Raw genomic sequence first — 24596 nt, 5'->3', positions numbered from 1 at the left:
TGGATACACACTCTGGGGCTGTCAGTCTTGGAAATGGATTGTCTCTTTAGGGATCCAGGCATTGTCTGAGAGGCAAGGATGAATGATTTTATCCTTTACAAGTTTTGCTGTGCTAAGAGCCTGTTCTTTAATACTTTGTGGTGATCTTTATGTTTGAAAGCAAATCCCAGGGATTGACCAAAGGTGAGTTTAAATGAAGCTCATATTTTTTAACAGTCAAATTTCTACCTAAATGTCAGCATGAATGGTAGGAGCTTGACTTACAGAAGAATCGTTGTGGTTGTAAATGGAAGAAACATCTTATGCATTAATTTGAAATTATTTCACATGGTGGTGAACTTGTTTTGCGAAAGGAAAAAGATTAATGCTTTAATAACTTTTTATTCAAATTTAACATATACCTAGTCTGTAACTGTATTGTAACCAGTCATCAGCAAAATGTATTTAAGTCTCTAAGTATAATTTAGATTTCCAAAATATATTTAAGTTTCATGTTTTTTGTTAGATTAATCTCCAAAATAGCTGGTGAAAAGAAAGTTTTAAAAGTAAACTCAAACCATGGAGAAACAAAACAAGAAAAATGTTTTTGTAAGTATCTTGGTGCCTTTTTAAAAAAAGTAGTAGTTAAACTGCCTCAAGTTCAGGAGGTCATCATTTCCTGTTTCATAACTTGAGAGCATAGAATGCTGAATACGGTGCTGTCTGTTTTCACCCCTTCCCACCCCCGCCTCTGTCCCTCTCTTTGGGGTTCCTTGAACTTGCTGTGTAGCCAAGAATGACCTTGAATTGCTGCTTTATGCCTAAATGTGTAAATGAGCCTACAGTCTTGGGGAAGTAACAGCACACCTGTCCTATTCAGTGTGGGGCTTTGCAGTGTTGGGGGTCTGATATTCACTGGTTGTTCTTTGCCCAGCCCCACTAGAACACTTATTACATATATTAGAACACTTTGTACATTTTTAATTAGACAAGAAACTTGCCTGTGACTATCCTTTGACATCCTTTGGCTTATGGGAAGCTCAGTGAGGTGTGTCCAAGCACATGTGATGGAATCCCATGTGAGGTGTGTCTCCAAGCACGTGTGATGGAATCCCATGTTCCCCATTGAAAAAGCTTAAGTTTCAACAGTTAAACTTATTTCAGTATCTAAGTCGTTTCCTTGTTTTCATGACAAACCCAGTTTTCCTCCAACATTTCAAACAGTCACGACAAACCTGACACTTTGCTTCCTAAAGTTTATGCTATGCTTTGTGAATAAAGAACTAAAAAGTGGAACACGGCTGCAAAGGAATTGTCTGTTTCTGTGTGTTCTTCTGTCTGTGATGTGCAGGGCAGGGTAAGCCAGGGAGTGACTCGGTGTGTTCCCCACTTGCAGTGTAAGCCTCCTGAAGAAGCCCTGTGTCCTTGCCCTCACTTATATACACGTGACAAGGGACTCTGCTCCTACCCTTTTCCCTGGCCTCCCATGGTCCAGATCCTTTTTGCTGTCCCCACCACAGATTAAAGTAACACCTCCTGTTCAAGTCGGATTTTGTAGTTCACAAGTTATAGTAAGACACTAGGTTTCATCAGAGCAGATGAGCACAGGCCCCAAAGCGCATGTGGATGTCAGTGGCAAAGTTGGCTTTCACAGTAACTGTGCTGTGTACTCTAGGCTCGCTGGTACTCAGCTTCTAGGTGATTCTCCTGTCTCCGCCTCCTATCCCACTGTAGAATGCTGGCATAACAGATGTACACCACCACATCCATCTGTTTTACACATGTTTCAGAAGTTGGACTTGGGTCATCAGGCTGCAGGCTTACATTGGTAGTGCATTTACCCACTGAGCCGTCTTTCCAGCCTAAAGAACTCCTAAGTCTTAAAGAAGGTCACTACTACTGGACTGTATATGGACACGCTGCTGTTGTATGACACCAGTAGAGCTAGAGTAAGACATTTTCCCCTCTGGAACAATGGCTTCTGAAGCATCAGCTGGGATTACAGAGTCCTCACATGAGGACTGAGGGTGGAGTCCAACTGTTTTTCCTGGACTTTAAGGGGCCTCTAGTGCAAACGGAACTGAGAGACCTTCCGCAATAAGAGATTATTCACCACACGAGATGTTGCTATGGGAGACAAAAACTAAAAATTATGTTGAGCCTTTTATGGCACTTTTGTGGAATATATACATTAGCATATATATGTCAAAATTAACATATATGTTAAAGGCACAGTGAAGGAATACATCATGGAGGAGCACATTTTTATTACATATGTTAAACTTTCAATGGTGAAAGTTAATGAAGCCCTACAAAGAGGCTAAAATATTTTTATACCGTTTTTGTTTTGTATGTATGTTTATTCTCTCTCTCTCTCTCTCTCTCTCTCTCTCTCTCTCACTCACTCACTCATACACAGAGGAAGGAGGTTTATACTATGCTTTGTGAATAAGGTAAAGACATTAATCATGGTTCCTGATCTCAGTGAACTTTGCTCTCTAGCTGGGGAGATACTCCAGCCATCTATTAAGTTTGGCTGTGAGAGATCAGAGAAGGCTTCTTTGAGTCTTTTGATTTAATGTTCCAATCTTCTGTTCCTAGGCCCTTTGCACATGTTGCTGTTTAAACCTAACAAAGTTTCTTTCCTTCCACACATACCTACTGCCTTCGCCTGAACACCTTGTCTTGGATATCACTTGATCAGGCTCCAAAACGCATGCATAGAGATTCTCAGAGCATATTCTTTCATAGAAGGGTGACTTGGGTGATCAATTCCATTGACTTGGGTGACTTGGTTGATCAATTCCATTGTAGCAACAAGAAGGAAAATCTTCTAAACTAGGGAGGGATGGCTTCACATTTAGGGAGTTTTCCAGAGCCTTCCAGACAGAGACATAAGTGACAGGGAGTGGGACTGACTAAGAGGAGCAGGGGGAGAGAAAAGAGGAGGTTTGAGGATACACCAAAGTAGAATAACTGAGCGTGGCTACCTTGTATTTGAGAATTCATGCAAGATTATGAGTGTGGGAGAAAGCTTGCTTCTCCCACACGTAAGAACATGGAAATGTCAACACTGGGTGTGAGGCTTTGGGTGCCATGGGCAGGAAGATGATAAAATGGAGGAGGATGAACCTTTAAGGTTGCGTTGGTCATGGGGTTTGTGTGAAGCTCAGTCCAGAGCAGAAATGTATGTAAGCCATGGAGTCAGTTTTTTAAATCTTACTTAGGTAAAAAGGAGACTAAGGGTTACAGCTCACTGGCAAGAATTTTTGCTTAGCTCAAACAAAGCTCTGCCAAAAATTAAAAAAAATAAAGGTAAAAGTCATTTTGGCAAGATACTTTACATAAACCAATGTGAACCGATATGATAACATAAAATCAATATGAAAAAATGTATCGATACATCATGTTCTCCACTCCTTTTAGAGTGAGTCTTTAAAATCCACAATATATTACTTTTGATGGCATATCTGAATCCATGTGGTAAGCTTACAGGAATATGGTCCTGCTATGAGTACAAACATTTTGCACTGCCTTAGCTCTTTAGGTCCACTTTACAACTCTAGGTTCAACTCTTTGGTTCTCTTAGGGCATTTCAAGGAGGCACATCCACATGGGGCTTGTGTCCAGTGTCCTGACCAGAGGCCCTGACAGTAAGTCAGGACCTGTCCCATCTCCATGTTCTGGTGTAGGACCTGTACATCCTTGAGGATGTGACTTCAGTTATTTATTTCTGAACAACCACTGTAAAGACAACCAAGGCTGGGAAGAGTTCAGCTAACCCAAGCTGGCCATTGCCTTAAAGCTGTTTGAAGAATGAATTTGAAAATAGGATATATAGTGACCTGCCCTGAAAATGGATCCATGCTCTGTGTAACTGCGGTGGCTCAGGTCCTGGCACCAGCGAGGCCTTGGTGAGAGGTCAGTGCGGAATGGGGATTAGTGGAGATGCTCTTCATTTTCTGTAGTAGCTGTTGCAGATGCTTTTGATGTTCTGGAGAAGTATAGCTTTTGTCTTCTTTTCTCTCTGTCAGCTAATTCACTATTGGAGAGAAAGAGAAACTACTTAAGATACAGCTAGAATCACAGAGAAATCCTGACAACTTTCCAAAGCAGAACCTATCAGTAACTCAGTATTGGAACTTCTTAACTGAAGTTCCCATAACCTGAGCTGGGGTTGCCGAGTAGCAGAGCAGACGTTTGCAGGTTGTTCTTTCTGAAATTAGGAAAGGCCTCATGGCATTGTCTCTCCTGTGATTCGTTCCCTGGCTCTTTGCTAATGGCTGACTGTTGTTCCTAAAGGGAAAAGGAGCCTCTGCAGGTCTTCTTTATCCTTTCCGTGTCCTGGCCTGAGAGATTCCCACATTCTTAATCCAAGTCTTGAAAGGACCCTAACCTGGACGTGCCCAGGTGCCTAGTAATCACATTGCAAATAAATAAGGATTCAAATTAACCTTTGCAGAACTCCAGGCATGTCAACGTTCTTCTCTTTCTAAGATGTGGATTAGAAGTGAAGTTTTTGCCGATCAGGAAGGGGATTTAGAATATTTGCATGCACAGTGCTCATTCACAAGGCTCTTAAAAACCTCCCCAAGCACATGATCCTGCCTCATGCTCATCCTTCATGGCACCGTCTGTATCTTAAAGGTGAACTTGAAGCTCGGTGCATTTGCTCTACCAGGGTTGCTCTCTGGTCCGGTCCAGAGGCTTACAAATGGTCTTCATAAGCTGACACTTTTCCAGAGGTCAGTTACGCTGGAGGCCTCGGTTGTCTGTGTGAAGTAAAGATGGTCAGGACTCTTTCTTTAGGCCCTGAGAGATGGGGAAGAGATAGAAGCAACCTCTGACAGTGAAGGAATACATCAGAGTGGAGCACATTTTAGTCTACTTTCAAAAGGAATGTCAGATTTAAAAGGCCAAGCACGGTTTACCTCTTACAGCAGCAAGGGCTTAGAATTCACAGGAGCTATCTTTCTCCTGTGTGGACTCCAGTCTTCGTTGACAATGAAGGTGCAATAGGTTTGGGGGATATTGTTGTTGTTGTTGTTGTTGTTGTTGTTGTTGTTGTTGTTGTTAATTTGGTATGTTGTACAGAGAACCTGTGACAGCATGCTCAGGGCTGTTGGCATTGCAGTAAGGAAACGGATACTTGCCTGAAGCTGAGGAAGGGAATGATAGTACCCACTAATACCTTGCCATCTCATTTAGAAGCAACCAAGTGCTGTGGATTAGGAAACAATTGTTAGGAAACACCTTGTTTTCATTCCATTTCATTTACAGACAAGGCTTCCCTTTGTGGTCCAGGCTGGCTTTGAATTCTGCATCCCCCTGTCTCCACCTCTCACATGCTAAGATGACAGTGTGTGCCACCGTGTCACCCTTTACTGACTTTTAAACAGAGGGTGGGTATACTCTGAGCCAGAGTCTGAAGGAAGAATTATGTGACAGGGCAAGAATGTTCCCGGCATAGAGCAAAACAGGGGCGGACAGAGGCCCTGAGGTGGGAGTGCATGCAGGAAGCAAAGGGGCAGGTGGTGATTCCTGGAAGGGGAGGTTGGTAGAGGAGATGAGAAAGGTAGCTCAGGTCATCCTGACTGCATCATCTACTGCTTGTAGCCTTGGGATGTTTATTCTGAGAGTGATAGGAGACCATTCATTATACACTTAGATTTCACCATTTTTAAGGTGAGAATGTTTTTGGTAGGCTGGTGTAGTCTATAGCCACCTTTCACAGAAAAATTGTGTGTGTGTGTGTGTGTGTGTGTGTGTGTGTGTGTGTGTGTGTGTGTGTAGAGAGAGAGAGAGAGAGAGAGAGAGAGAGAGAGAGACGACAGAGAGAGAGACAGAGAGAGAGACAGAGAGAGAGAGAGAGAGAGAGAGAGAGAGAACATGCACATGTGCATATGTGCGTGTGGAGTTGAGTATTGAATAACGTCCTCAGTTGCTCTATACCTCATTTGTTTTGAGAGCGTCTCTCACTGAACCTAGAGCTCCCTGATTTTGCTAGGCTGCCTGGCCAGCGAGTTTCAGGTATCCTGACTCCACCCACTGAGCTCTGAGATTATAGCAGATGCCACGATGCTTACATTTTCACGTGGGTCTAGGGATTCCAGACTCAGGTCTTCATACTTTTATGGAAAAGACTTTACCTACTGAGCTATCTCCCCAGCCCTCAGAATAAGGTTTTCAAATTTGTAAAGCAAAATCCAAAAGCTTATGACAAAATTCACCACGGAATGTCAAGGAAGCCAATTGTATGGATTTATGATATGTCAAGGTACCCTGAAAGAGACACATGCTGTGATGTGAGTTTCCAAAGGTTTCTTTCACTACTGTAAGAAGAATAAGCTTACAGGCCAAGAGTGGAAACCAACCAGTGGCATAGGGCCGAAGCAGCTGCTTCCCTTTACCTTCCAGGACCCTGGCCCAAGAAGCTGGGCTGTGCAACTCCCTTTACCTTCTAGGACCCTAGCCCAAGAAGCCAGGCTGTGCAACTCCTTCATTTCAATGCAGCAGGAAAAATGTATCACTTCTATTTATATTTAATTTACAGTCTTTTTGAATGCAAGAAGAATAATGTGTGGCTTTATTTATATTTAATTTGCCCTCATTCTTTTTAATTGCTCTGTTCAATATAGGTTTTACAATATCCTAACATAGTAGCACTTTAGTACATTTATATAATTCATGAATAAATCTACATATGTTTAGGGTGCATGTTCTGAAAGCGTTTATGATGGCGTTTGATCGATCACGTCTGCTGATCACAGTTTAGGGAGAGTGGCCCTGTGAGAAGGAGGAAGAATACCATGCTGCTTTGGAGCCTACTCCATTTCAGATCCATTTTGTGGAAGTGCGTGAATTCTTGCTGTAATTCAACCTCGATAAATGTCAGTTGTGTTTCTCAGGCACCCTTACCTCTCCTTAAGAGCCCTCATGCAGCTGTAAATCACCTCTGAGGTGGTATGCCTCCCCCAGAGAAACAAGTTTCCTGAGGTGATTGCCAGGCAGGGAAAGTGGTTCTTGATATTCAGTGTGAAATCTGGGGGTTCTGAAGAGTGCTCTCCTCCCTTCACGGTGAGCTGGGCGCTTAGCTGGGCTCGGAGCCGCCTCTGTAATGGGACGCCTATATCTACTATGTGATCCACCAAGGTTTTATGTGTCCCTTAATCTACCTGTGTGGAAAGCCTTTCTCCTGGACATTTTTGCTCACTTTTGGGGTGCAGCAAGCTGAATGGTATAGCCATTCTAGGTGCCACATACCTGCCGTGTGCTTCATCTTTATATCCTGGAGGAATATCTGTATAGACAAGACAGGGGGAAGGAGATGGTCAGGTGGGACAAAGAACTGCATAACAGCTTAACCTGTTCCACTTAGAGCTGAGCAGCCACCACCACCCCATCTCTCTTTCCCCATTGTTCCTCCTTCCCTCCTCTCTCATCCTCCTCTCCTTCCCCCTCTCCTCCACCTATGCCTCTCCACCCTCTTCCTTCTGCTCCCACCCCTCTCTCTCCCTCTTCTCCTTCTCTCTCGCCTCCTCTGTACCCCCTCTGCCCCACCCTTCCGCCTACTTCCCCCCCCACTTCAATTCCTCTTTCTCCCTTCCCTTCCTTTCTCCTTCTCTCTCATTTAATTTCATTTTCTTTTCCAAACAGGGAAATCCCTTTATAAAGAAAGAAGGTTAAACCCTTTACTGAGTGAGTGAATTTTCCCACAGGTACACTCATCGAATAGGAACTGGTGACTTTTAGGTATCAGTGTGTCCCCGCCTCAGATCTAATGGGGAGTCGGGGTCCATAGAGAAGGAGTCTGGGCCATGATAGAAATGCTATAAGAATTTTACAAACCCATCTCACAAGTACAGACCAACCCAAGCGTCTGGACACCGAACGCGGAAGAACTGCAGCCCAAGTACCCTGCTCCTGGATGGGGAGGTGTAGTCCCAACTCCTTATGTCTTTTCTGCCCCTCTGACCTCTGAACTCTATGTGGTCTCGACACAGATCCTTTGTTTTGCTAAATTCTCTCATTCTCTCATGATTATTTAAATTTTCTCATTAGTGAGTATTTTGCAAAAATGGTAACTTGAAGGTAAACTGATTAGACATTAGGGGAAAAAAACAAAAACAAAATCAGCCTAGTGAGTCACCCGTAATATAATTTTGTGCCTAAAATGCCAGTCACAAAGGGGCCTGCCTTCTGCTCTGTCCCACAGTGCCTGACCACAGTAGACAGTGCTGGGAGAATGGACCCTGAGCCACATCAAGCCTCCTGCTCTCTCACTCTACCCTGTGACAAAAGTGTCACAGCCACCGGGACTCAGAACTCCTTTCTGCATAGAACTGCTGTGTGCAGGGAATGAATCAGGCAACTGTGGGATTTTAGGGAAAATGACTAAAACTTAAGTGTTATCTGTTTAAGAAACAAAACACCTGCCTCTGTCCTTCACAACATGGTTACTATGCTGGACCAACCAGTTCCAGTTTGAGGGTGATTTGGAGCAAAGGATATCGGCTTATTGCTGTGGAATTTCATGGTGTTCTCTCAGTTCTTTGTTGTGATTTGACCGGGTTTGGTCCCTGGTACTAGGAAACTCCAGCCTTTAGACAGTGTTGTTTGTTGTTTGTTGTTGTTGCTGTTGTTGTTGTTTGAATATCTTTGGGACTGGAAGGCATTTTGAATTTCTGGCCATTTAGGGAATTTGTTCATATTTCCATATTTATTTATCAGATCTCCATGTGAAAGAACAAAGCTGTGAGTGATTCATAGCATTAAGTACTATGCCCACCAGGCTTTCGGACAGGGCCCTGGGTGTCTTGCTTTTCCTATGGTGTCCTTCTCATTCTGAACATTCCTGAAGAGTGCACTCTGTCTTTCCTCTACCCACATACTAAAGAGCTATTCAAACTTGAACTGTCTTCCTGTTTCTTGGTATTTAAGCTGACTACATTGGCTCCAGCCTTGACTGTCTGGAGCCATGAGCTCTCAGTGTTTTTAATTGACATCTGACGAGGTTTCCCCCTCCCCTCTCTCCCCACAAGCAGCTCATGCAAATATAGGAGTCAGGCAAGAAATTGGGGTTCATTGTCTACTCAGTAAGTGCCTGTTGAATGCACCATAGCTTCTTTCAAAATCACGGGTTTACTAATAAGTTCACTCACAGTGAAGATGAAGGCACAGAATCGTGACTTCAAGCAAAGTCCCTCCCAAGTTAAAAGAATGTCTCTTCTCTTTCCTTCATCAGGTATAGGCTTTCTAGTGTCTTATATCAAGGAGCTAGCAATAAGGTAAACCCAACACTGTTTGATGGTACACACACATACACACACACACACACACACACACACACATACACACACACACCCCCACACACATACACACCCCACACACACACACCACACACACACATTTTCCAAAAATGAATCTTTCCTTCCAGGCTCTCAGTACTCTATGTATTCTTGGTTCCCTTTGAAAGAAATTCATGTCTCCCTCCTCTTCTGCACAGGGTCTTGTAGAGCAGTGGGCTCATAAGAATTTCAAGCGTGTTAGATTTGATTTTACATGATATAAAAAGAGAATCGTGGATGTATTGCAGTCAAGTTTAAAGGGAAGAAAATGTGGGAAGAAAAAATATGACATACAGAGCCTGAGTAATGTCTTCCTAAAGACATGTGATGGAGATGGAGCTGTTGAAAATGGAGGAAGATGGGTGCATACATCATACTTTGGATGTGTAGTCTCTGTAGCCTGAAATCGTGTGTGCGTGTGTGTGTGGGGGGTGGATATGGAGGTATGCCTATATATACATATGTATGTATGTGTTCTTGTAGCTGTGTCTATGTGTGCATGCAGGTACATGTGCAACTGTTTGTTCACGAATGTGGAGGGAAGAGGTCAGCATCAGGTCTTCCTCAATTGCCCTCCCCTTTGGTTTTGGAGATAGGATCTCTCATTGGAGCTCACCGGCTTGGCTAAGCAAACTGGCTGGCTGGCTCGTGAACTCCAGGAACCTGCTTGTCTCACCTGTCTGGTGCCAGGATTGCAGGTGTGCACAGGTGTGCCCAGCTCTTTTATATGGGTGCTGGGAGTGTATATCCATGTGCCCATGCTTATGCATCAAGCACTGTAGGGAGCCATCTCCCCAGACCTCAAATTACATACTTTATAATATTTACTGATTATATGAGTCTCCCATGTGCTAACTACTGTTTCTAATTAATATGTAATTCATAGCCACATTGTTAATCTTTCCAAATATTTTAGGGGAACACACTGTTGTTATCCCTGAGAAAACAGGAGCATGGAGAACTTGGTTAATTTACCCAAGGTTAGACAGTCACCCAGGGTTGACCAGCCTTGCCCATAGGTTGGAATTTGAATCCTAAACCATTCTGCGCCTCTGCCTTTGGTGGGCAGGGACTCCACTTCATGATTTCATGGATCTATAAACATTATTGTTCTACTTAATTAGGACCAGCTCACTATATAGTTGGAAGGATAAATATTTGTCCTGTTTGGTGACAGATGTGATGGGTTTATAAAAAAAAAAAGTCCTGCACTTGTCCGTACGTATACTCCATCTGTATTTATTCTGTGGAAAGGTCACTTGGGCACCAGTGCTCGAATTTCATATTTCTCAGCAGCTTCCCTGCGGCTAAAACATGCTCTACAAATTGACTTCTAAAATATTTTGCAATGATGTATATTACTGTCCAATATGAACACTCTAAAAGAGCCACTGAGTCATGGGAACCTCTGGGCAGTTTCTCCACGAATGCTGGGAGTCGGGAAGTAATTCCGTCTTACTCCCTCTCAGTTATGGTCCTGTTGTCTGTCCACCCAGTCATATTTACTGGAAGGAACACGGGTTCCAGGAGGCTGAGGTGTTTGTCTCCTCGCTTAGATCCCTGGCTATGGTTTGTGGTGGAAGAGGAGGGGGCAGGGAGAGACAAAAAAGACTGAAATGGTAAGTTACTGGAGGTTCTTGAGAAAAATAGAATTAGAAGCATTTGTGGTTCAGATGAAAATAGCAATTTCCTTTCTGCTTGGACCGTGAGGCTCGGAGTGCTCCGGGGAATAGAAAATAAATAAAAATTGATCCCTCACCAGTTGAAGGAAGTGCCCTGACTCTGGGAACCGAAATGACAGTCCTAGGTTTGAAGGTTAAAAAAAAAGGAAAGAGACAAAAGAAACACACAGCACTAGGAGGCTTTTTTTTTTTTTAAGTAACATTCTACTTTAGAGAATGTAGACTACCAAAAATGATCTGAGAGGTCATCTGCTGAGACTAGCCACCGGGCAGCAGAACCCAGCGGGCATGAGATCCTTCCTTGCTGACCATGGTCCTTCTGTGTCTTCTGCAGGTGAGAAGCCTTACAAGTGCTCATGGGAAGGATGTGAGTGGCGTTTTGCACGGAGCGATGAGCTCACAAGGCACTACCGGAAACACACAGGTGCAAAGCCCTTTAAGTGTAACCACTGCGACAGGTAAGGCGACCTAGAAGCTCCTGGACTGAGGAGGGAGGTAGCGCTGTAGGTTGGAGGCTAGTATGTATGTATGAACTGGGTCTAGTAACAGGCCTGTCTCATGCCCAACTCTGTGAGCCTGGCAATACGGTTTACTGGGTTACTGCTTGAAAGAGTGAGAAAATGCAGTCTCTCGTGTAATACAATTTCAGGCTCTCTGTTCGGTTATGTAGCATTCACTCAGTGCTGGTTTTGAACTAGTGCCAGTCACTAGGTACAAACAAGACGTTGTTCCTCACGCAGGTAAGATGATAAGGCAGAGAATTAACAGCATCTTGAAAAAGGTAATAGAAGTTGCCTCTTCTCACCTTTTCGGTATCATTCATATTACCTTTGTTCATCTTTCAAATGAAAAGAAGAAAAAGTTTGGTTAATAGGGAAAAGGCCGATTTGGAAGGCTTTTTCCTGAAGCATTATTGGAGATGGGCCTACTCTTTGGACATCTCGACTCTTCCTTCCTTGCTGAAGACATGCTCAAGGGTCCAAAGATGGCAATACTCTGCAAACGCATCCTGTAACTCAATTTCAAACCTTCAGTATTTGATAGTCGAAGGATCACGCAGCAACAGATAGTACCCAAGTAATAGTATCTGACAGCCCTGGCATTATCAGCCGATAAACCCCAAAATGGAGACTCTGCAGGCCAAGGTGAAGGCAGGATTAGGTTTAGACATAATCAAATAATGGGCTTGCATCTGAGCACGTTACCCTTCTAATCCTATTTCTGTGTTTAAAAGGAAGCTTAAGAAAATTAACCATCTTTTTAATGCAATACTAAAGGTCTCAGTTATGATGAGAAAAATGCTTCTAATACAATAAAGCCCCTGAAAGCCTCAGGGTCCCCTCGGCTTGGACAGCCGCTTGCAGGATAGCAGGAGGGGGGTGAGGGGGAAGCAGGATGTTCACGGAGGCCTGGCTGTCCTTGGAAGGAAATGAGATCTTCCTTACTTCCTGCCTCTCCCAGTCCCTGTGCTCCACACCTGCACTACCCACTGGCCAGACCTTCCTCTGAGGGTTTGCTTGCTTCGAGAGTAGGGTGAGGATGTCCAAATCCATGCTAAGCCAAGTTGGCCTGGTGTTCCTTTGGGCTGCACATAAAGGACAGTCCTGGTTTCCCTCCCCCATTCTTCCTGAAGAGGCTATTTTCCTCTTATCTTCATCCTCTGAGAACTAAATAAAGAGCCTATGGCTCCTGGTGTGCAGTGATAACCTCCCCCCAGGCTGGAGGAAGTATGTCTGTCACAGCTATTGTCTTCCGCTGCCTGGAGAGCTGTGTCTGCTACCCAGGAACACAGCCCCTGGTTCAGTATCCATCCCAGTCCCTAGAAGGCCTCTGGAATGTGCAGAGGGCAGCAGCTTTTCCTCCTTCGTGTGTCCCCGTCAGTGTCTCTGTGTTTGGCAGTCTCTTCAACTTCTGTCTCTCATGTCCCTGATTGAGTTATTGCCAGCCTTGGCCAGTAAAGAAGCCTATAGGTGTTGACTCTGCCACGGCCCTGTGCAGAAGACCTTTCCACTGTATCACCCAGGATGCAGATGAGTTCTTTGTGAGTTGTCCCAGTGTAGTGGTTGGAGGTAGCTACAGAAGGTACCCATCTCAGGGGTGTTGAGGCTCAGGCATTGCGAGTTTTGGAGAGTGAGCACTGACTAAGAAATTGCCATTTCAACACGCTGAGGAATCCCTAACTTTGAGCAGCCGATACATTAGCAGTCACCCACTCATGTGGGTGATGTGGGAAAATATTCCAAGCCTGTTTGGTGTGAAGGGAATAGCAGCGATGGGTCATCTGTTAGTCATTTGCTTTGGTTTCCTCTCCAGAGCACACTGCGGTCTCTGGAGATAGACTCTGCCGTGAGGTGATACCTAGGGAGATTTTGAGTCCACCAGAGTCCCATGCCCTCCGTCAGGAGTCCATTTTCAACGTCAGGAATGAGGGCTGGAACTCACTAGTGTCTTATGACAGGCAGTACCTCTCATTTTGCTGCTTAGGGTGCCAAGAATAGACAGGTCTGAGACCTGTCATGAGGCCCCGGAGCAGAAGGGAGGAAGGCCTGGCATGAGGGGAAGCTGCCATTCCTTAGGTGGCACTGCCCTTTGGAAATTGAGGATATCTGCACCTGGTAGCAGGAGCCTGTTCCCTGTTGTCTTCTCTCGGTGACAATGCAGGGGTGCGACCTCAGAGTGTGAGCAGTCAGCATTCTCTCTCTTAAACATATACCATGTATAATTTATGTTTTCATTTTATGTGTGCAAGTTTTAAAAACACATGAAGTAATTATATTTGTTTTCTCCGCTCATGCTGAAGGTTGTTAAATATAAAACAGGTCTGTATTTATATTTTTATCTAGAACGATTGTATCTGACCACTGTAGGCTTGCATTCCCAGATGGCTGTCATGGACTGGAGCTGAATAACTGTCACGTATTGTGATGATTACTTTTCCACTATCCCCACCACTCCCTATTGCCTGTTCAACATGAGAGCAAGTCATTTGATGTCTGGTGTTCTACGTTGTACGTTAGTTCCTCTTACAGAGAGTACTATTTCTGCATACTTGGTGCCTTACCACGAATGTAAAGAGACAGTCTGGGGGTGTTGCGTATTTGTTATACTTGGCCCCATTGCATTGTATACTTTCCCTGCCTGGCCTACGAAGACACTCAGGCTTCAGGTTCAGGCTGGAGGGAAAACCAGTGCGATGATTAGTGTGGCCTCACCGTCAAACACAACCTTCTGTAGCTCACCAAGTGATGCAGTGCCAGAGGGATGTGTGCTTCACAGCCTAGGGAGCATGAGGTTACTGCTGGTGGCATATCGGCCCTCACTTCTCCAGAGAACACACAGAAAAGCCTCCTAAGTAGACTGTTAGAATCCAGGTGGGGCTGTTACTAAGGTAGATGGTCTTGGATAGTTGAGTGGGGGTGTTTTAGTACTGACAGGAATAACCCTTTAGGTGTTGAAAAGTATTAGCCTCTAAAGGGTCCTGACCATAAGCAAGAGAACACTGGTGGGCATCATCAGTCCTCTATAATACAGCAGTCACAATCACTAAAGACCTTGTTGTGTAAGGTCAGTGGGCTTTTGAGTCATTATGAATATGTACTGGGGTGTGGTACGCTTAAAACGATTGGATTCTGTACTTCTAGATGCCCAGTTTATCTACTTCTCTTTCCTATTTCTAGGCTGAGCTCAGTAAGTATAAATTGATAAATATAAATTGGTCCCAACTAAGTACCTAACCTGGTATATTGAATTTGAGAGGAAATCTTAATGGTGGGGAACCTGTTCTAAGTCTAAATATCAAACATTTCCTGGAATTTGAGCAAATGAAGATGCCTGTTTGGGTCAGTTGGTACACAATTTATATTTCATAACATGCTAAAGGGCTTGGCTTTTTTTCCTGAAAAATTATTGCAGGATAAGGGCAGATAGTTGAACATATGTGGCTAGATGTCCTGTTATAGAAGAAGCAGAGGAAAAGCAGAACACCCATGAGTGGATGAACAATGTTCTACACCAGGGACATGTTCCCAGGACCTAGAAAGTAAAGGGGCTTAACCCCCTTAGGGGCCTCTCCTTAACATGACAGTTCAAATCCCCACATACCCTGAAGACAGACAGGATCCCAAGTGCCCATTCTCCTGATTTCTCTAGGATCCTAGCTTTACCCTGACCACTGATGCTCTAGGTTGCTGCCATAGCAACCAGTGACAACAGATGTCTCATGCTTATTTACATTACAAAATCATTCTCTAGACAGTCTATAGCTTCCAGTTCAACCTACATCCCTCTTCCTAGGCTGTGGTCAAGGTGTTGATAGCCTGTCTTCTATTCTAGAGATTTTAGGGTCTGGAGTTTATTTATTGCCCTTTTCTAGGTTCTAGAGCAGTGGTTCTCAACCTTCCTAGTGCTACAACCCTTTAATACAGTTCCTCATGCTGTGGTGACCCCCAACCATAAAATTATCTCCATCCTACTTTATAAATTTAATCTTGGTATAGTTATGGATCCTAATGCAAATATCTGTGTTTGCTGATGGTCGTAGGTGACCCCCAAGAAAGGGTAGCGGTCCACAGGTTGAGAACTGCTGGGCTAGAGGCTGCTCACACCCACTGCTGGAGACTGCAGTTCTCCATCCTACAGGCTGCTCTGTCTTCTGTCATCTTCAAGGATTCTGCTTTGATGATAGAGAGTTGGAGTTTCCAGAAATGGCGTGGGCAGCCTCTAGATGCTAAAGGCAAAGAGGGGGATTGAGGGAAGGAAGGAAAACAGTAGGCCCCATGACAGTACAGAATCGTGCAAGTTCAAAGCTGAATTCTCCTCAGATCGCTTAGCTTTATCACGGTTTCACAATACATCAAATCTGTCTCCACTATTTCATGGGGATTGCCCAGATAACTTGTTCACTCCAAATGAAGGGCCAAGATAAGCTTCTGAGGCTGGTACTGTTTTCAGGGGATCGTCCTGCTGTAATTTTCCCATTCCATGAGTTTTCCATTGTCCTTTTGTCCTTCTTCCTCGTCATCTCCTGGGGTCCTGTTGTACACATGTGCCTATTTAAGGAATGGACATAAACAGAGGGTGTGGAGTGTATGGGGTCAGGGAACAGGGTGGATTTGTGATTTGTTTGTTTAAGAATGAGCAAACATAGGGAAGTCTTGCTTTGGACAGGAAACTCTGCAAACCCGAATGGATAGCTTGCTAAGGTCCTTGCAAGAATTTTGAGTGGTTGAGACATCTTAGGCTACAGGGATGCCTAGGAATGTCGTTATAGGGAAGGCAAGGGCTAGCTTAAGGAAAGAGAGCACACAGCCCGGCCCATGCATGGCTGTTGACTTACATGCATTGTAACTGCTACTTCAGCCAGAGCCTGATATTGTGCACTGTTAGAACATGGAAATGCCCACACTGTTATTGGTAAGATGCAGAAACCTGTTAGACCGATGTCAGTGTAAAAGGTTACTTACTAGCTTAGATTATTAGCTCAGATAACTATGAGTAATGGAATTCAGTTTGTCTTTAAGGTTGGCTAAACCCGAGTTCCCAGATACCATTCAAATTCTTTCCCCTGCCCACTTCCTTCTGCAGCAGGTTTTTCCACAGCAGCAATATGGGCACACTAGCAGCTCTAAGCTCATCTCCTAGCAATTTAGCATTCCCAGTGGAAGGAACATGTCTCTCTTCCAGTAATTTCCGCAGCTATAGAACCACTTTGGCCTCTCGGGTCACGTGACTGTTGCTTAGCAGTCACTGCCGCCGTGGCTTTCGCTTTAGAAGGAAAGTCGGCTTTATACTACTGAGAACAGAAAAGGGTTCCTACCCAAGAGACTATCATGTGTCTACTACCAGAGTAAAGAGGAAGGAGGATGACCGTAACATCTGCCAAGGAAGGCGCTCCATTATGGAACTCAAGCCCCAACTGTTAGTCCAAGAGCCTCAGCCCCAGTCTCTGTTCCAGGACTCTACACCTATGTAGCCTCAACTCAGCTCTCAACACATACTGAATCAGACTGACAGACAGATGCATGCGCCCCCACGAGCAAGCGTGCACACACACACTCACTGACTCACCATGGAGATGTCAGAGAGTACTGGAGATATGCAAGCACAGTGCCCACATTCGATAACATACTCAGCCTATGAGCACTGCTCTCTGCTCTTTGCCTTGGTGTGAGTATATTATGCCTGTGTGGCCCTGGAGTTCCAGGCTGTACACTCCTAGGCTTTCATTATAAAGCTCGAGACTGCACTCTGGGTGTTGAAACATCAGTGCTCCACTGGCTGATGATACAGGCCAGTTATCCATTACTGTATACTCAGTACATGAGCAAGCTGTGTGCTTAGAGCTCACGTCCACATTTTGTTCCTTCTTAGATAGCTATTGTTGCCATAACAGTTAATCATAAGTTACCATGGATTGAAATCTTAATCTGTGTAATGTGATATTCTTTTTTTTTTAAGATTTATTTATAATATATGAGTACACTGCAGCTGTCTCCAGAAGACACTACAAACACCAGAAGAGGGCATCAGATCCCATTACAGATGGTTGTGAGCCACCATGTGGTTGCTGGGAATTGAACTCAGGACCTCTGGAAGAGCAGTCGGTGCTCTTAACCGCTGAGCCATCTCTCCAGCCTGTAATGTGATATTCTAATACTTATCTTGCTTAATCCTTGAAATGAAAGTATGAGACGTGCCCCAAGGGTCCCTATCAGCCACATAGTGACTGGAAGAGCTAGGGTTTGAATTAAAGCAGTTTAACCAGAGCTGACGCCTCCTCTCTCTGGAACTCACAGGTGCTATCTCTTTAGAACTGATCATTTGCTGAAGTAGCCAGACCTCTCTAACACACTTGTTCTTTATCATTCTAGGTGTTTCTCCAGGTCTGATCATCTTGCTCTCCATATGAAGAGACATATCTAAACAAAACAGAACAAAATTAAAAAAAAAACAAACAAAAGTAAACAACAACAAGAGCAAAACAACCGCAAAGGCCAGAGTTGCCATGGCAGCAGCCAATGTCCGAAGGAAATGCCGTGACCAGAGGACTGGACTTCAGGCGGGAGCACTGCCTCGCAGAAGAAAGTTCTCACTTACAAACCTCTGTGTACATACATGTACACGCACACGTACACACACCCTCTCACACACAGACCCACACACATACCCACTGTCATGCACTCAACTATATTTAAAGTATATACATCTATTTCTTATGCCTTGCCCTAGCCAGATGATAGAAGACAAGGAAGGAGGAAGCCAGGTGAACTGGGCGAGCACTGGCTGCTGACTCCAGCACTACTGGATCTCTTCCTGCTGTTGCCAAGGGAAAACCAAGCAAACAGATGTCTCCATGGTGGCCGGCAGTCCGAGAGGCTTGCATAACTTACTTCTCAGTGCAACGTGCTCAGAGAATCCAACATCTTACGGTTGCATATGTGTAGCACTAATGTTTCTCTTTAAATAGTTGGGGGAGATTGACCTAGAAAACCAAATTGCAGTTTGGTAGCCAAACTTAACTCCTGGTTTATTTGTCCTTTGTGTGTGCAAAGTCCTGCTATTCTGTACGTCAGACTTCCTCACAGAACTGTCGGTTGGTTTTGGTTCTTCTTAGGACCTCTGAGATCTTTTGAATCGCTACCAACGGCCTTAGCGGCGGCAGACTATGGATTTACACCTTACACCTTTCTGGCCTGCATCTCTCTAGACTTTACTCTCGAGGGAGGAGTTTTCTTTTCTTACTTTTTCTGACTCTCGCACATCATATGCACTAGGGATTCTGGAAACTTCTAGCATGACTGCAAAGTGGCCAAGAGAATAAAGTCCTTGACGATAAATCACAGTATACCCTTGAGCCTCACCTTCTTGCCAGTGCTAGATTTTTTTCTTTTTAAATCTCTCTGATTTTTTGCTAATGAAAACTTGAAAAAGGAAAAAAAAAGCTTATTTGGAAGCTTAAATGTTTTATCTTGTCTCCATGGACTAAACCTCTCCAGGACTCTCTCGGCACCTGGATGTCTAGCTCTCGAAGCAGCCAATCAGACGGGACATCAGAGTTCTCTCATCCCTCCTTAAGGCGTGATGACCTCAGCTCGCAGTGAGCAGCTCCTGTGTTGTCATTGCTACCCTATAACCAGTTACAGCATAGTCTCGCTAGTCTCAAAGGGCAGCTGCGTATTTAATCTAACTCTGGGTTATGACCTGACAAAAAGCCAAAAATATCACTCTTTCCAGGAGCGGGGGAGCCTGCGGATGCCTCCCACGTCTAGAGGCTTCCCAAAACATCACCCCATCCCTCCCTCACTCACCCACTGAGATCATGGTACCCACTTGTTAAATACATACTTCAAAATGCCATTGTGGGAATGAAGGTTGTCCGTTAAGGAAAGGGCAGAGGTGTCTCTCTTACAATGTCTCTAGGGGTAAAGGGGGGATTTCTTTGGGGGGGGTTGTTCTTTTGTCTAGACCCACCATGGCTTGTGACCTAGAGCACCCAGGATCAACAGAGGCCTCATATTTACCCTGAAAGCTGACTCCAAGGGATTTATTTTGCTCATTTGCATATCACACACACACACACACACACCCGATGTTGGTTTCTCTCCTCCCGCATTCTTAGCTAGCTGGCAGTGGCCTAAACTCCAAAGACTGCCTTTAGGACCACTAACTGGCCTATGCAAGCGAGCGGGGTGGGTATTAAGGCAGATTGTATATTTTGTATATTCTGGGACCATCCCTTCAAGACACGTCTAACAAACAAAAATGGCATTCGGTCCGTCCGCGGTTGCTGCTCCTCATACCAGCTGGCTCCCTCCTGCCCTCCTCTGACTGTTTCACCCACTACCCACTGACTGTTAAAATGCCGCCCATACATATTTGGGATGCAAAACTGAAGTCTCTTAAAGGAAATAATAATAATAATAATACTATAAGCATCACAAACACATATGACAGCAGCCTTCAAGATCCTTGGCACTTGGGTTCTCTCTCAGCTTTCTACAACTTTGGTTTTACTGAAATGTTGAATCTACTTGTCTGAGGGTAAAGGGACCGCTTTGTCACAAATGCTGTATAGCTTCCCGTTGGACAGTTGGGGCATTTCAAGGTCTAGCCTTTAGAAATTTCTTTTTTATTATACTTTTTCAATTTAGACCAAAAAAAGAGAAAAAAAAGAAACCATTGTAAACACACACACACACACACACATACACACACACACACACACGCACACACACACACACACACACACACCCCATTTGCCAGAAGCAATTATGTATATGTTAGTTGGAGGGAATTAAAGAAAAAAGAAATCTGACTTATTCCAAAGATTTGAAAGTGGACATGACTTAGGACTGCTCTGGAGCACTGCTTGCTGACAATCTCGTTACTGCAATGGAGTGCACTATACAGGTGCCAGTCCACCAGGGCACACCACGGGATTATATTTGAATGTGTGCTGCATCCTGTTTGGATGAAGGATGTGTGAGGGACCTTGAACCTCACCTGTATTGAACTGTAGCGCCTCCAGTCAGTGCACTAGATGAAAACTTTAGACTGCCCAGATTCTGTTGCTCTGTTTCTTTTTCCCCCTTCTGTAGCAGTCAGTGTCCAGCATGAATGCACGCACACGCCAGGGATGGCATTAAGCCATGGCTGCCACGATTTACAGATGTTCTCTCCCAGGCTGGAGCTGCTCTTGCTCTCAAAATGTCATTACTAAGGTTTATAGTACTTAATTTAATTTTTTTTGTACTGACCAATGCAAGGCTCTATAAAAAAAAAAAGAAAAAGAAAAAAAAAGAAAGAAATGCAAAAGAGTAATCGTTGCTGTTCGTCCCCCCCCCTTGTCATCTGTGGTTTCATTTGAATGTGGCAGAACAAAGGCCCCTTGGTCCTCTTTGGTGTCTGAAACGTTTGGTAATTTCTCTTTTGTATCAGTGAGGTCTTTGTGCTCTGCTCCTGACTTCTCTTGGAGCAGGATGCGCTAAGATACCATGATGGTGCTTGCTTGCTTCCGAGTCCTTTGTTGACTGTGGGAATTGGCCTGAGAATTTGGTGGGTGCTAAGCGCATGGCTTTGAATCTGTTCTTCTCTAGCCCCGATGAACACCTGGGGAGGATAACCAGTCCTCAGCTCGGGGCGGGCAGCCCTTGGACATTTTAGAAATAGGTCGGTGACATGGCCTCCATTCTTTCTCAACAGCAGAGGTGGTCACTTGACGCCTCTGGAGGGAGCAAGTTTTTCAAGAAATAACCTCAACGTGAACTTGGCTCCCAAGAGGACTGGGTATCTAGAATAGTGTCACGGATATTTGAAACACGAAATCCCTTTCACAATTTAAGACATTACCTCCTAACATTCCAAGGGGATCCCAAATTTGACAGGGCAAGCCTGGCACAGTGTGGCACAGGCTGTCCTCTTGAGCGTTCTATCCAGGGTCCAGAGTTGGCTATGTAGAAGACACGGTTCTAAGCCACTGGCAACTTTCTTTACTTCAAGTTACGCCTCCTCCTCCTCCACGTGACCTTCAGGGGCGTGGAGACCCGACATTGTAATGCTGCTCCTTGCTCCTGGCCTCCTCCACTCTCAGCTTACTGGCCCGGCGTCAGGCCTGTGCAGATGAGTACTTTGTCCAGAAAAAAAGAGATGTTTGGATTCCGTGATAAAGCTGCATTTTTGTAAAACAATATTGGAGACCCCCAAATGACCTTCATGCTGGCCATTTCCCTGTCCGTTCCGGTTTCCTTCCCAAAGCCCTTCGGCCACTCCCCTCTCTCCCTGCTGTCACCTCCCCACGCACACCTCTACCCTTTTCCACCTTCGATTGCCTGCTGATAACAGGGTAAAAAGAGAGCCAACCTCATGTCTGATGAGCAGAATGGATTCCTAGGATGTTTTATTTTATTTTTTATTTTTAAATCTTCTTTGGAATTTGAGAAGAGTTTGTTTAGGGACTTGAATTTGGGATATGCTTCCAAATGATCTGTGTCTATTTGCATCCAAGGGAAACAAATGGGGAGGGGGTTTTGGCTAACTCAAGCATTCAGAACTGTCCTGCCTGCAGCTTCCACTTCTGCGTCCCAAAGAAACGGTTTGCTAGTGCAAATCTCGGCGTGATTATTTTTCATGGTTCTGAGTGATTTTCTCTGTGGAAGTCACTTTGTAAAGTAAAAGTGGAGACTACTTATATTTCCTCTTCTGCGTGTGTTACTTCAGAAGGAAAGAGGAGAATATGAACAACCCATTTGACTCCAGAAATCAGTCTGATTTTTCTCCCTTTGAAAACAAAAGACCTCACATCTGGCTGAAATCTTGCACCTAGAATATTTTCCAAGTGAAAATTCAGTAAGTAGGACTTTGCTGAAATAAATTAATGAAAACTTTCCCTCAACTTTTTTTTTTAAATAGAAGTGGCAGAAGTTGGGGCAGGAGAATACCTGGTTCTGAGTGTCTGGGTTGCATTTCGGGAAACACGGTGATGCTTCCTTTGGAACCGGAGGGCCCCGCCTAAGTATCCATTGCTGCCCTTCCTGATGGCCTGTTTTTCTCTTTGAGGATCTTTGGAAGCACTTGAGATGGACAACAGAAATATGTCAGAGGAAGCAAAATCTGCTCCTATGAAATGTGGTATCTCACGACGAATGCCTGAGCTTCAGGGCTTCTTGTTTTTAACACGTAAATCTCCTCTCTTGGTTCCTCTAACAGATCCCAGAAAGGGAATGGCTAAGCTGCAACTAACTTTCTTACGAGCATCTTTCCAATATAGTACTGTATTCTTCAGGTGTTCTGCATTTTCGTGTAAGTCCTTGGGAAACAGGGATCCACAGCGGGAGTGAGATCAAAGCTGTCAGTTAGCAAATATCCCAAACAAGAGACTCTTCCAAACAGGGCTCCCTCTCTGGTCATGAGGGAAGGTTGATGTATCCTTGGTTGGGACCATTTATACGATTTTGGTTTCAACTGTGAGCTTTGGAATCGTAATTGCTTTGAGCCCAGCTTCTGTCTACTGCCATACGAAGGACCCCACGTCAGAATAATGAGGGTGGTGCGTGTGCACACACCGGCATGGGTGTGCACATGTACCTACTGTACCTTCGCAGAAGGAAACAGGCTACTGAGGTATAAGAGGGGTAGCCACCAGTGCCTAATCTCTTTTGGGGGGGATGAATGCTTAGAACGCCAGTATATACAAAGCATACCACTGGGAGTTAGTTCCACATTCAGGGGAGGGGCAGTGGGTGGGGATAGGGGACATTTCAATCCTAGTCTTTGGGACCAGAGGTAGAATAATTTCTGTAAACCAAGGTCCTAAAGATTTGGGGGCTCATGGCCATTTTTTTTCTCTTTTGCTTCCCAGCATGCATCTCCTGACCCAAGCTCAGACAATTTGATTTCTTCCATTTTCACTTCTGCTTCATTCCAGGGAGGAAAAAATACACCTGTTAGGGCCAAGTTCCCCTTGCTAACACAGAGGCAAACTAAATGTCTAATGTTTTCAGAGCCTCCCCTCCTTCCCTCCGACCACCACACCATCCCCCAATTCTGGCCTCCACCCATCTCCCCTCTTCCTGCTCTCAACACGAGACTTCCCAGCCACACCCCAACCCTCTCCCTTTCCTGCTCTTAACACATGACTTCCCAGCCGCCATAACTTTTTTTTCTACCCTCCATCATCCTCTTCACAGTTGCTTGAAGACATTTAATTTTGCACTATACATTTTCATTTTGCCGGACGTGTCTAACAAGTGTGTTTGGAAAGACCTGCTCCCAGCCCCTCCCCTCTCCCCACCTCCCTGTCACATTCTCTCAGGCCTTCTCTGGTATTTATAATATATCACAGAAGTACCCAGTCTTATAGCCCTCGGTTATGCCTTTTTTTGACATTTTATTTTTTTTAAGCTTTTTATATATATATATATAAATATATTACTTTGTCAAGTTTTTTTGCTGTACAAAAGTCTTAAGATTTAAAACTATTATTTGTATTATATGATGGTGGTATGTTAATGTTACAAAATTATTAATGAAGAAAAAATTTATTTTTGTTACTGGTCTGTTTCATAATTCTTTTTTAAATTGGTATATTGTAAGATATCTATGCAAAAATGTTATGTGACGCATTTTTATTTAAGAACGTAATATGTGTAATAAACAAGTAGAATGTGTTTGGCCTTGGAATGGTTTCACTGTTTTCCCCCTCAGCTCATTCCATTAGGAGGGAGAAACTCCTCATGTAGACACAAGTGGCTCCTTATATTCTTCAAACAACTTTTCTTTCTCATGAAGGGAAGGCAAAACTGTCATTTTTCTCTGGTGATGTGTACGCGGGCATGTGCGCCTGCAAGTTTATGTGCACACGCATCTGAGTGTGCCTGTGTGTTCTTCATGGTGAATTAAAGGAGAAATGGCAAATGGTTAGAGGTTATGAAAAGCAATATTTTCGAATGAGGTCGATTATGGAGTGCTATTTGTTTAGGGAGCTGGGTGAGGCTTATTGAAAGCAGATTATTTGATGAGGGAAAAGGGGCAGTTTGCTCTGTGCTGGTATTAACCAGGAGTGTGTTTAGAAAGGATCATTTGAGGCGGTTTG

At 44.3% G+C, this 24596-nt stretch overlaps 1 protein-coding gene across 5 annotated transcripts in view; it reads left to right on the top strand.

The window, feature by feature from the left end:
• Nucleotides 1–24171, top strand: part of Klf7 (KLF transcription factor 7) — a 93658-nt gene extending 69487 nt beyond the window's left edge. For 4 of the 5 annotated variants that reach the window (XM_087566711.1, XM_087566709.1, XM_087566710.1 and 1 more), the window contains exons 4-5: nucleotides 11343–11466; nucleotides 17878–24171. In XM_087566711.1, coding sequence (XP_087422837.1) covers nucleotides 11343–11466; nucleotides 17878–17929 — 176 coding nt within the window. In that variant the 3' untranslated portion in view covers nucleotides 17930–24171. 5 annotated transcript variants of the gene reach the window in all.
• Nucleotides 24172–24596: the final 425 nt, after the last annotated feature.

Source organism: Rattus norvegicus, chromosome 9 (assembly GCF_021556685.1).
Source record: "Rattus norvegicus strain SHRSP/BbbUtx chromosome 9, alternate assembly SHRSP_T2T, whole genome shotgun sequence".
NCBI classification, from domain to species: domain Eukaryota; kingdom Metazoa; phylum Chordata; class Mammalia; order Rodentia; family Muridae; genus Rattus; species Rattus norvegicus.
This window is presented reverse-complemented; position numbering and strand designations above follow the sequence as displayed.